We start from the raw sequence: 13,427 nt of genomic DNA, 5'->3' as shown, positions 1-13,427 counted from the left end.
CAGGTTGAACTTTTAATTTGGCAAATAGGCACTAATAAGTTTTTTTAATTTTAATCTGTTTATTTCATGTATATAAGTACACTCTCGCTGTCTTCAAACACACCAGAAGAGGGCATCTGATCCCATTACAGATGGTTGTGAACCACCTTATGATCGTTGGGAATTGAATTCAGGACCTCTGGAATAGCAGTCCGTGTGCTCTTAACCACTGAGCCATCTCTCCAAACTGCCATTAATAGTTGTTAATGGTAATCACTAGTTTTATAAAGGAAGAATTAAAGGAGAATTTGTAAGGTGATTAGTTTAACTGTGGTAATAGTTTTGTTTTTTTTTGTTTTTTTGTTTTTTTTTTTTTTGGTTCTTTTTTTCGGAGCTGGGGACCGAACCCAGGGCCTTGCGCTTCCTAGGCAAGCGCTCTACCACTGAGCTAAATCCCCAACCCCGGTAGTAGTTCTTTAAAACATGGAAGGAGATTGGCAGCCCAAAGATGGGCAGACTTTGTTAACTTACTAGATATGAATTGTCTCAGTCAGAGAGCCAGCCATGACCAGGTGGAGTCACTGATTGGGAGTGGGGATGTGACGTGATTTGGACCGTTAACTATTTGAATAGAGAAGATCCTGGTGATGTAAATTTTATTGTGAATGTGAGAGCAGTATTCAGTGGGTACTAAGGAATCAAGAAAGGAGAAACTCAGAACTAAATTCATAAAAGTGTTGATTTCCAGTTTTGCTTTTCCTTAGGTGTATTAATTAGGTAGTCTAAATTTTTCCATTGTTTCAATGTATCAAGTAATTAATAACAAAGCTATTATTTGTGGTTAGGATTCAGTCTTTTGGAAACTTAAATTTAAAGTAATTTGTAAATTTTAAAGTATCATAAATGACTGCTTTATCTGTTTTCTATTTTATTCTTTTTGTTTATTTTGAGATACTTATGGCTACCCTCCAGCCTCGGTTTATCAAATTCTGAGATTATAGGTTTGACCGACACCCTTAGTTTTATTTGTGTTTTCAAAGTTGAATTTTTATAAAGTGATAAAATAAAAATCTGTTCGTCGGGTACCATTTGGTAGCTTGATCACTTGAATTTTGTAGTAGGCTTCTTTGCTTACTGCTTACAAACACAACCCTATCAGTTTCTGTGTTTGATTTGATGCTTCTTTCCAAGTTCCTCGTACTTGAAATAACCATGATTATAAGCTGTATTATATAGTGAGCGTTCCTTTGATGTTCACTGTTCTGTGACATGAACAAGGGAGGTGAAGGAGCTAGAGTTAGACAAAGAGGTTCTTAGGAGCAGAGGCAGGAGCATCTGAAAGCAGTTGGAGTAAAGTTTGCCTGCTTTTCTTACTAACCTGTAGAAATTTGTGATTTTATTTCTTTTTAATATTGTCATGCAAGCCAGGCAGTGGTGGTGCACACCTTTAATCCCATCACTCAAGAGGCAGAGGCAGGCAAATCTCTTGAGTTTGAGGCCATCCCGGTTTACAGAGTGAATTTCAGGACAGCCAGAGCTACACAGAGAAGCCCCACCTCAAACAAACTGTCAAATTGAGTGCAAAGCTCAGATTGCTGCCCCAAATTGATCCAGTGTATTTACATTATTTTCTGATTCAAGTATTTGCTGTTTATTTCATAATTTACCAACAGTCATGAACCTTGTGAAACTATAATTATCTTTTTTTTTTTTCTTTTTTTTTTGGAGCTGGGGACCGAACCCAGGGCCTTGCGCTTGCTAGGCAAGCGCTCTACCACTGAGCTAAATCCCCAACCCCTATAATTATCTTTTTAATAGTTTATTTTATTTTAAATTACATGTATGTGTCTTTGTGTAGAAAAGCAGTATGTAATAGGAGTGTTGTCAGATGCTTCCGGAGCTGGAGTTATAAGTGGCTGTGAGCCACCTGGTGTAGCTTCTGTGACTCAAACTCTGGAAGAGCAGTACATGCTCTTAACCAACAAGCTACTTCTTCAGCACAACCTGCATGTCTCTTTTGAAGAATAGTTATGTGAAAAGCTAGTTGGCTGTCTCTATATGAACACATGCTTACACATATACTCAGGAGATTAGTTGAGTAAGTCTTCAAATAGAAATAGGAAGGAAAGCATTTAGAAGTTGATATGGGAGGTGTAAGGAGAGGAGGAAAAAAATGGGAAACTTAAAAAAAAGGTGGGGAGGGAACTTAATGAACTATTATTTTAAAAATACAATGCTGATATTCAGAACTAGTATAGTAACTACCATTATGTATCATGCACTGTTGAATCCTTCCTGTATTACCCCAAACTCTAAAGAGCATCCTTCACCCCATTTTTGTTGTTGTATGAGACTGACTCTTGCTGTCTGGCCCAGGCTGTCCTTGATCTAGCTAACCAGTGATGGGATCACAGGTTTGCACCACTGTGTTGAGCCTTGTTTTTATGGGTGAGGAAAATAAGATGAGGTGGTACTTGAAAGATGGCTTGGGTTAAAACATTTGCTGTTCTTCCAAAGGACATCTTCAGAACTACCTGTAACTCCAGCTCATAGGAGTTTCAGTGTCCCCTTCAGGTACCCGTACACATGTGGCATATTCATTCATTGTCTGTCTGTCTTTCCCCCAGCTTCTCATAATTAACACAGTGAAAATAAGTTCAATGACAGAAGAAAACACACCCTTTATAATACCAATAAAAAAAGAGTAATAGCTCAGGGTCACTGTAAAAATGTGTAAGACCTAGATGAAGAATTGAAAGCACTGTGCTTTTTATCTGAAAAGTTCAGTTTCTGGGATACTACCTCCCAATAGTTAGATTGGTATTACAACAGCATTTTATGGAGGTTAGAAATAGCTTTAGTGTTTCTTTTGGAAACTGACAAAATTGTAATTTATCCAACCACCGTAATGTTGTGCTATATAGTTGAGGACTGGGATGGAAGACATCCATTTGTATTGACTTATAGATGTATTGAAACATACACTAACAGTAGTTACTGTAGGTGCAGAGGTGGGAGGAAAACACGTAGGCTGATGAAGGATGTGAATGACAGGCTTCACTTTGTATGTCTTTGAAAATAGTTTTAAAAGGTAGGAATTTAAGAACTTAGATGTAGGGGTTGGGGATTTAGCTCAGTGGTAGAGCACTTGCCTAGCAAGTGCAAGGCCCTGGGTTCGGTCCCCGGGCTCGGTCCCCAGCTCTTAAAAGAAAGAAAAAGGGGAAAAAAACCAAAAAACTTAGATGTAGTCCTGGTCTGTTGGTTATAGGTCTGTTGTCTTGTACATTGCTTATCCTCTGTGTGTCTTAGTGTTCTGTTCCATTAGGATAATCATGGTAAGTTCTTGCAGATTGGGGGTTTAGTACCTGGCATCTGGTAAGTGAGTATTCAGTGGGTATCTGCTTTTTAAATAAAGAGCTACTAATGCTGCAGTTGGAGGGCACATAGCTAGTCTGCCTAATACCAACCTAGGGTATTAGGTTGTTTTCACATTTGCCTGATAGCTGTTACATGTCCTTGTTAGAGACTCATTCACATATTTGCTTCCAGATAGCCAGTGCCTATTTATTATAGCTGAAGTTTAGGTATGTATTCAACAAACCATTGTTTATGTCTTCGCTACACTAAGTACAAAAATACTTCTTCAAAGACCTTTTTATAACTTTTATTCAAGAATTGTGCTAAAATATTAAAAAACCAAAAACCTGTGATGCTGTTTTGGAACAAGACAAAATGGATGGGATTCCTTCTCCTTCAGATTGTATAGGTGACTTGGGAGAGCTGTGATACTTCCTCTGGTAGGAAGCATGGAAATGTCAGAAGTTAAAGTTGCTTATTGGTTGTTTTGGTGGAGACGAGTGGAGAGATCAGTAGACAACCTGTAGGAGTTGGCTTTCTCTTCCCATTGTGTATGAGAATTCAGCAGACTTGGTGGTCAGCCCCTTTACCTAGAGGCATCTTGTAGGCCTAGCCATTGATTTTGCAAATGATTTAATGAGTAATTACAACATATAGTTGTGTCTTGATATTTTGGAAAATAGATATTCAAATTACTATTATTTATTTAGTTTTTTAAACATAGCTGAGCTGCAATGAAGAACTGACCTGTAAGAATTTAAAAAAAATTTTTTTTTTGATCATGCCTCTTGTTTCTGAATGTGTACTTATTTTCACACTGATCTGAATTTTTTTTTTCTTACTCAGTATAGAGGAGAAATTTACATGTTGAGTAAATTAAAGCTTTTAATTCTAGCACTCAGGGAGGCAGAAGCAGGAGAGTCTCTGGGTTTAGGACAGCTAGGGTTACAAAGAGAGAACCTGTCTCAAAACAAAACAGCAAGAAAGAAAATCAAGGTGTGTATGTGTGAAATTATCACATATGCTTGTGAGAACAGGAAAGGAGTGTTAGAAGTGAAAGTGATTGTGACTTGTTAGTCTTTTTCATCTTCTTGGAAACCACTCTCATCCCTCAATTATTAACCCCTTGACCTCACAGCTGAGTAGATTCACATCTGAGACTTGGAAACCACTCTCATCCCTCAATTATTAACCCCTTGACCTCACACCTGAGTAGATTCACATCTGAGACTCACCCTAGGCTGTTTCCTTGCTAAGGATTAGAGTTCACTTTGTTGCCAAAATTTGACATTTTACCCTGTTATTTTATTTCCTTTGCAGATGGCTGTGTGATCCTTAGCTCATTACTTTAAGTCTCAGGCCATTAGTTTCTTTGTGTCAGTACCTGAAAGTCTTGTCTTTTTAATTCTAGTAGAACATTTCTGTATTGTCCAAAAATTGTGACCATAGTTTTCTCTGATTCACTCTGTTCTATTAATTCCTGGTGAATGTTTCCAAAATGTATTTCATTTTGTCTTTTGAAACCCTAATTAAAATGAAATTTTTTAATCCCTCTTTAGTCATTCCTATAAAAATTTAAAGAAAAATATTTAAATTCTTAAGTATTTATAAATTATATTCCAAAAAAATTGTTAAAGCAATCTTTATATACATATGTGTACTTATATTATATATATATGTATATATAGTTTATTTGTGACAGGAGGATGTTGCGCAGCTCACATAGTGAGACTCTATCTCTAACAGTAACATCAACAAAAAAGTCAGAACTATTCACCAATTCCCAAAGTGGCTAATATCCTTATTTTTAAAAGTAGGAGTAAAAAACAATACTAGAATTTTGTGTTTTGTACATTTATAAAGTTCAGTTGTTTAATGAGGGAGGAAAGCACAGATAATAGTGCTGACAGTTTAGGTTGCAGTTCTTTTCTGTGTAAAAGTTTGGGCTCTTTGGCTGTGTTTTTAAGTAAAAATGGAATTCTACATGAGGGAGTGAAGGAGACAGGGTAGCGTATAACCCAGGCTGGAGAATGACCTTGAAAACTTGATTCTCTTGCCTCTGCCTTTCAAATTCTAGAGTCATAGCACCTAACATTAAAAATACAAGTATTTTGATCATATTCTTTTTTTTTTTTAAGATTTATTTATTATATGTAAGTCCACTGTAACTATCTTCAGACACACCAGAAGAGGGCATCAGATCTCATTACAGATGGTTGTGAGCCACCATGTGGTTGCTGGGAATTGAACTCAGGACCTCTGGAAGAGCAGTCAGTGCTCCTAACCGCTGAGCCATCTCTCTAGCCCCTTGATCATATTCTTTACCCTCCCTCAGAGCCCCCACTTTGCCACCCAACTTTATGTTGAACAGCCCTACCTCCCATCAAACAAACAGAAGAACTAATAAGGTAACATGGATGCAAAAAAACCCATTAAGTCAGTTTTGTGTTGTCAAACTGCTCCTGGCCATGGGGCCTGCTCTGGAACCCTCCATTTGAGAAAATGGGTTTTCCCTTTCACAGAAGATAGCTTCTTGGATAGGGGTGAACTTTTTATCCAGTTCTCTTTTTCTGTGCTGGGATTTTGTCTGGTTTGAGTCTGTGTAATTCTTGTGAGTTCTGTCACAGTATTGAGGCCATCAGTCCTATTGTGTCTGGAAGACTATTTTCTTGGAGAGTCACTCACCAAGTCTGGCTCTTAATATCTATCTGCCTCTTCTGCATGGATTCCTGAGCCTTGAGGGAGGACGGCTTTGATAATGACATGATGTTTAGGGCTGACTGCTCCAGAGTCTCACTCTGCCCATTGTCCAGTTGTGAGTCTTTCTTAATTACCAAGAAGCAGCTTCTCTGATGAGGGTTGAGTGATGTTCTTCACTATGGATATAGCAATATGTTATTAAGAGTTGTCTTATTGCTGTGTTCCTTTAGCAGAATAATAGCAGTAGGTTTTCTTCTAAAGCCCATGACTATCTCTGGTTGTTGGCCACTTTTTAGCGATGTCATTATGGGCGTTGTCTCATGGAGTGCCTTAACTGCAGTTGGAAAATGCTTGGTCACTCCTACAATTTGTGTGCCACTATTGTGCCAACTTATCCTGCAGGCTAGTCATTGTTGTGGGTTGCGGTTTTTAGCTGGGGGACACTGCTTACTTTTGAACTTCAGTAGTATGCAGACTACATCTTCTAAGTTGAAATCCTATTTGATGTAGGTAACCTGCTGGATATCACAGCTTAACAAAAGAACATGTGGGTCTCTGTTTTCTCTTCAATGTAATTGAAAGCTGCCTGCACCTCTGCCACAGCCCAGCAATCACAGGAACATAGCATACCTTATCCCTAGCTCTGGAAAAGATCAGAACAGCAAGTGCAGTTCCCACAAGTTGTTACCTATAGCTTGCTCCATTAGAAAATTGAGAAATTATATGTTTAACACTCCTGAGTTGAGGACTATCTTATTTGTTGTTATTTGGTTGGTTGGTTGATTTTTGAGACCTGGTGTTCCGATAACATTGGCTACCCTCAAACTCTCCTTTATCCTTTCAAGTAGTCAGCATTTGCCACCACTTCAGCTCTGTTTTTTTCTTTCTTGATAAAGGAGTTTATATTATAGCTCATGGTATCTGGAATTCATGAATCTCTTGTAGAAGACTCTGCTGTGCCCCTGTGCTCAGTTTCTGATATGTTACTTTTGTTGTCTTAAGATTTATAATTAGTTTCTCTTTTATTCTCTTCTTTGACCTCTTAGTTGTTCAGGAGTGTATTGGTCTAAACGCACACCCACTCTCCCTCCCAGGCAGATTCTCCCTGTGTAACCCTGACTGGCCTAAGACATGTTATGTAGACTAGGCTAGCCTGGAACTCAGAGATCTGTCTACTTCTGTTTTCCTGAGTGCGAGGATTAAAACCAATCACTACATCTGTTGTATTTGTCTATTTATCAAGAGTGTCTCCTGTTAATGATTTTTTGTTTCATGCTGTTTGTGGACAAAAATAACACTTTGGTAAGATTTTTTTTCTTGTTGAATTTTTAAAGCCTTATTTTGTGACTTAACCAAAGAGTGTTCTATGTGCATTAAATAATAGGACTATTTAGTCTAAACTACAGTTCCATCCAGTCACTCATGTTTCCTTTTGAGTTTTCTGTCTGACTGACTGATGAAGTCCCTCACTGCTGTTGGAGTATCTTTTCTCATGTATGACTCTTACATGCCTAGGGCTTTATATTCAGGTGGTCTGGTGCTAGGTGAATGTCATGCGGCAGTTGATCCTTATCATTAGACAACGACAATTTAGTCTTGTAACAGGTTTTGATTCGAAGTTTGTTTTTTTTAATCTAATGTAAGTATAACCACAGGTGCTCATTTTATTAGTTTACTGGCTGTCTCTGACAGTCTTTGACTTATCTATACCTCCAGCACAGTAGATAAAATTTGTGTTACGGCTTAGTTCATGCAGAAGAAAGTTTTATTTATTTTGAAGTTTAGTTTGAATTTGCCTTTTTTTCTTGAAGTTGAGCATCTTTGATATAATTAAAGGCTAATGGTTTTTCTGAGTGAAATTCTTATCTTTACCCCAGTTTTGATATGAATTTCTGATCTTTTCCCTAGGAATTGCCCTTTAAGAATTGAAATGGGCTTGGTGGTGTCCACAGTACTCAGAATGTTGTGAGTTCAAGGTCAGCCTAAGCTCTATAGTGAGACTGCCTTATTCATGAATGAATAAATAAATTAATTAGGAAGGTTATTTCTTTTTCTGAGGTGGGAATAACATTTTTCCCATCAATCTTTTCACTTCGACTTATCTTTGTTTTGTTCTAGTAATCTGAATTTTCTTGATGGATACACGGATCTTCTTTTTCTTTCCTGAGCTTATGACTTGAGTAGTATCACTGTCTTCCAGAATTGTTTCTAATGTGTTTGGAAACCTAAATAAACAGCTCGTGTTCACATGGCTATCTTTTTCATATCTTTATTTTAGCCTTTAATAACAATCCTTATTTCCTCACATTTCATTTTTGTATTTTCAGCAGTTGGAGCACAAAAATGTAAATTTTAATATTAACGTGTGATATTTTATAATACACTTTAGAATTTGATGCCTTTGATTTCATAGCTATTCAGATCCAATTTAAGAGCTCTTAAAACAGAAACGTCTATTCATTTTTGTGTTCTTTTTTCTTTTGCTATTTTCTTTGAGAATTTTTTTAGTGAGATAATTGACTTATTTGGAGAGCCTCTGTTATTGATAACAGGTTTTTTTTCCCTTGTAATTAAGATTGATAGGACTATTTGTGTAAACTAATGATTCTTAGTTTCCTTGATTTTAGAGAATGGCCAGGTTACATCTTGTTTTCTTGTGTGTGTGTGTGTGTGTGTGTGTGTGTGTGTGTGTGTATGTTTGTTGTGTTTCTGTAATGATTTAATTAAAACATAAACAACAAAGAGTGGGAAATTGGTGTAATAAACTTCAGCATACTGGGCCACCAGCTTGAAGAATTACCAACTTGCTGGACCTGGTTGTGCACACCTGTAATCCTAGCACTTGCTTGGGAGGAAGGCAGAGGAAGGAAGATTGCTGCAGGCTTAAGCTGGCCTGATCTACTTAGTAAGATCAGGTGTACATGTCTAAAAAATAGGTTATCAACTCAAGATACTGTAAGGTAAGTACTTAGTGTATCAGTAGAATTGTATACATTCCTGGCACTAGCCTCCCACTTTAAAAAAAAAAAAAAAAAAAAGCAAGCTCTTAATCCACATCTAATTTGAAATGCCTTACATGCAGGAGTGTCAGTTCCCATGATACAGTTAGTTTCATAATTAAATAGCACTATTTACCAAACTCTCTGCTTGATGGAATTTAAATTGCTTTTATCATGAGGCTTCTGGTATATTGCAGATAATAATTGTAGCATTCTTATTAATTAATCTTATAAAGTTAATTTTAAATGTCATGTTAAAAACTTTGTACTGGTAAAACACTAGCAAACATTGCATATATTTTTGTTTTTGTATGTGTGGGTGTTATCCTGAATGTTTATGTGTATGGTGTGCACTCAGGTGCCTTTGGAAGCCAGGCCAGGGCATCAGATTCCCTGGAATTGAGTTACAGGAGTTTGCAAGCCAATGTGTGCATGCTGGGAACTGAACTCAGGTCAGCTGTTAAGAATAGCAAGTGCTCTTAACCACTGAGCCATCTCTGCAGCCCCAACACTTTGTATCTTAAACTTTGTCACTGACTGTCTACTTTTGATTTAAAATGACTATATGAGGGGATTTATAACTGTTGGTGCTAAAATAGAAACCCATAAACTAAGACCCACCATTTATAATAGCCCTACTACATTTTACTTCTCTATTCAGAATATCCAACTGATTTTCTGCTTTAAAATTTGAGCCTGGAGTGATGGTGGTATATGCCTGTAATCTTAGCACTTGGGAGGCAGAGGTAGGAGCGTCCCAGGTGTAGACCACCCTGACCTGCAGTAGTAAGATTCTGCCTGGGGGCTGGGGATTTAGCTCAGTGGTAGAGCGCTTACCTAGGAAGCGCAAGGCCCTGGGTTCGGTCCCCAGCTCCGAAAAAAAGAACCAAAAAAAAAAAAAGATTCTGCCTCAAAAAAACTAACTAATCTGTTATTAAATTTCCAGTTCAGATTATTTCATTATGAGTACTACACTGTAGTGTCTGTGTGATTAAAAATTAGTTTGAATTATAATTATACTGCTGAAATTCCAATAGCCCAGTTTATTTTTAAGTGATTTCTTTTTCAATATTGGTTTTAAATAGAATATGGTCTTCTGAGATTATCTTGATAAGCCCTGGATTTCTCCAATATGTTCAGGTCATTTATTATATCTTATCATAATAATTATTATGAGAGTTTCATAATGAGAATTATATATGGAACATATTTGTTAATTTTTTTCATAACAACTGGTTGTATTTTATGTTTTAGCATCTCCTTATTTTTTGATAAAAAATGAGAACTGAATATATTTTAATCCTCATTTCAACTCAAAACTTGAATGTAATGTTTCTTTTCCTGACTTTTGTTCTGTAGAGCAGGTTGTTGCCCTGGATGCCCAAAATATCGTAGCTGTTTCATGTGGAGAAGCTCATACATTAGCACTTAATGACAAGGGCCAGGTGTATGCTTGGGGTCTCGACTCTGATGGACAGCTTGGCCTGCAAGGATCAGAGGAATGTATCAGAGTACCCAGGTAACAAAGGTGACCACAAAGAGGTCTTTAATCTTTTTTAATAAATCTGTTTATCTAAATAAGTTTGTTTACTGGGAGCATGTATTTTTGCCTAATCACTTCTCCCCTTTGGATCTTTGAAGAAGTTACCGAGTTGGTTCTTGTTAGTGATTTGGGTTGAAGTGTGTGGTTGGCTAAGTATCAGTATCTACTCCATAATGGATAGGATTTCTATTCGTAAAGAAAAGCAGGAATTGTTTTCTTCTAGAGTAGGGTAGATTGATTTCAGCTGCTGGTTCTACTTTGTCAAATGTCCCAGCTATTGAAGTATTTATTAAATACTGGTTGGTTGATGGGCATAGTGGCACGTGCCTTAACCTCTGCACTCAGGAGGCAGAGGCAGATAGATGACTCTGTCAGTTCGAGGCCAGCCTGGTTTACATAGTAAGCTCCGGGACAGCCAGAACTATGTAGAAAGACCCAATCTCAGAAAAACAAATACCTATTAGTTGTGTGTTTCTCTGACTTTTTTTTTTCTCAAAAGGCTTTATTGGTTTTGTTTTATTAATTAAATGCAGAAGTCATTAAAGTGCAAACCCTCAGTCCTGGGACTTCTGGTATGCACCACCATGCCCAGCTCTTGTTTTAGATCTTGGGAAACCAGTTAGCTTTTACCCACTGTACTGTTAACTTTGCTTCTGTTGTTTAAGATCTTATTTTGTTATGTGCGTGCTTTTTTTTTTTTTTTTAAAGATTTATTTGTTCATTTATTATATATAAGTACACTGTAGCTGTCTTCAGATACACCAGAAGAGGGCATCAGATCTCTTTACAGATGGTTGTGAGCCACCATGTGGTTGCTGGGAATTGAACTCATGACCTCTGGAAGAGCAGTCGGGTGCTCTTAACCGCTGAGCCATCTCTCCAGCCCAAAACACCATCCAACCGGCTTTTTTTTTTTTTTTTTTTTCCGGAGCTGGGGACCGAACCCAGGGCCTTGCGCTTGCTAGGCAAGCGCTCTACCACTGAGCTAAATCCCCAACCCCGCATGTGCGTGCTTTTTGCCTGCATGTATAAAAGTATACGTACCACAGGAGTGCCTGGAACCCAGAAAAGCCGAAGAGGGCATCAGATCCTATGGAACTAGTGCAGCTGCTCCCAACTCCTAATGCCGCGACCCTTGAATACAGTTCCTCATGCTGTGGTGACCCCACCCATAAAATTATTTTTCTGCTTTACTTCCTAACTGCGATTTTGCTACTGTTATGAATTGCAATGTAAATATCAGACGTGCAACCCTTGTGAAAGGGTCATTTGACCAGCTCCTAAGGGTTGAGAACCCCACAGGTTAAGAACCACTGAACTAGAGCAACAGATAGTTGTGAACTGACATGTGGGTGCTGGGAACCGAGTATGGGTCCTTCTTACAAGATCATTAAACATGGTAGTAAGTGCTGCAGTCCTGAACCATGTAGTTGGTCTGTGACTCCTTTATTAATCTGGTCAGGTGGATTGCCCATTTTTGTCTGTTGGAGAACTTTGTACATTAAAAAATTTTTTTCTATTTATTTCTACCGTGGTACTTATTTTTCTTTCCATTTATTAAAGTTGGGTGCTTTTTGTTTTTGCTTTACTTGATCTTTGAGTAAGAATGAGTGTTTGTAGAGCTTTTTTGTCTTATTTAATGTAGGTGCTAATTGCTGAAATCTCAGTACAGCTTGTGGTGTAGTCCATAGGCTTGTGCGTTGGGTCTTTATTTCCCCCCTTTTCAAGAAATCTTAAAATTTCTTCTTCTTTTTTTGATCTATTTGATGATTGTTTAAAATTAAGCTGTTTAATTTTGTGCAGTTAGTCTACTTGTTTCTTGTTACTGATTTCTAGTTTTATTGTACTGTGACTGAAAAAGATATTTTGTTTTTGAATTTTTATGGAGGGACTAGGGATAGAGCTCATTTGATAGACAGTCCTTGTTACCTAGCAACATGGCAAACCCAGATATGATGGCATGCTCTTATAATTCCAGCACCACGGTGGCGGCAGAAGTGCTAGAAGGTCATCCTCAGATTAATAACAAGTTTGTGGACAGCCCAAAATAATAAGTGAGACCATTATCAAACTAAGAGAGAAGGGAGGATGTGTTATTGAGAATTGTGGCCTACTAGGTGGTACAACCATACCCTGGGGAATATTTTACATGCCATTGTCTGTAGTTGTCTGCTAGGCCCATTTGGTCTAGGGTACCTTTTGACTTCTGGGGTTGTATTGAGTTTTTCTAGGATATCCTGTCAACTACACAAAGTGGGTCATCAAAGTCCTCTAATACTGTGTTGGAGTTGATCTCTCACTTAGGTGTAGAATATCTAGAGTACTTGTTTTGCATATTTTGATGCTCTAATAATTTAGAATTGTTTGCTTCACCTTGGATTTATATGTCCTTAGAGGTAGAGTGAATTTCTTAGAAGCAGTTTTTATGCTGGTTGAGGTGGTCCATGCCTTCAGTCCCAGCAGTGAGGAGGTTGAGGCAGAAGAATTGTCATTTAGGTGAGCTCGGGCTACAAAGTGGGGCTGTCTCCACAAACCAACGAGAAGTAGCTGCTGTATATGTTTGGATTTTGTAATTCACTCAGTTCTCTTCTTTTTTGTTTGTTTGAGAGGGGCTGTCCAAACTGAATTCAAAGATCCTTTGCTGAGATTAAAGGCCTGCTCAGTCTCTGAGTTTTAACTCGAGAACTTGGGGCGTTGTCATTTAAGGGGCTTGAGTTTACAGCATCTCACCGTGTAGCTCTGACTGGCTTCACACTCTGTAGACCTTGGAAAATGATGTATTCACTAAGTGATATTTGGCTATCACTGTGTTAGGCTTTGGGATTCCCATGGGCATAGGATATAAGATG

The 13,427-nt window shown here is 37.8% G+C and overlaps 1 protein-coding gene across 21 annotated transcripts in view; it reads left to right on the top strand.

The window, feature by feature from the left end:
• Positions 1-13,427, top strand: part of Herc4 (HECT and RLD domain containing E3 ubiquitin protein ligase 4) — a 74,540-nt gene that overhangs the window by 10,260 nt on the left and 50,853 nt on the right. For all 21 annotated transcript variants that reach the window (XR_015644763.1, XR_015644764.1, XR_015644761.1 and 18 more), the window contains one exon: positions 10,395-10,554. Coding sequence is in view for 9 of the 21 variants with exons in the window: in XM_087597510.1 (XP_087453636.1) it covers positions 10,395-10,554 (160 nt within the window). In the remaining 12 variants the exon portion in view is untranslated. The remainder of the gene's footprint in view (positions 1-10,394; positions 10,555-13,427) is intronic.

This window comes from Rattus norvegicus, chromosome 20 (assembly GCF_021556685.1).
Source record: "Rattus norvegicus strain SHRSP/BbbUtx chromosome 20, alternate assembly SHRSP_T2T, whole genome shotgun sequence".
NCBI lineage: Eukaryota > Metazoa > Chordata > Mammalia > Rodentia > Muridae > Rattus > Rattus norvegicus.
Note: the sequence above shows the minus strand (reverse complement) of the source record. Positions and strands in the feature narration are given on the sequence as shown.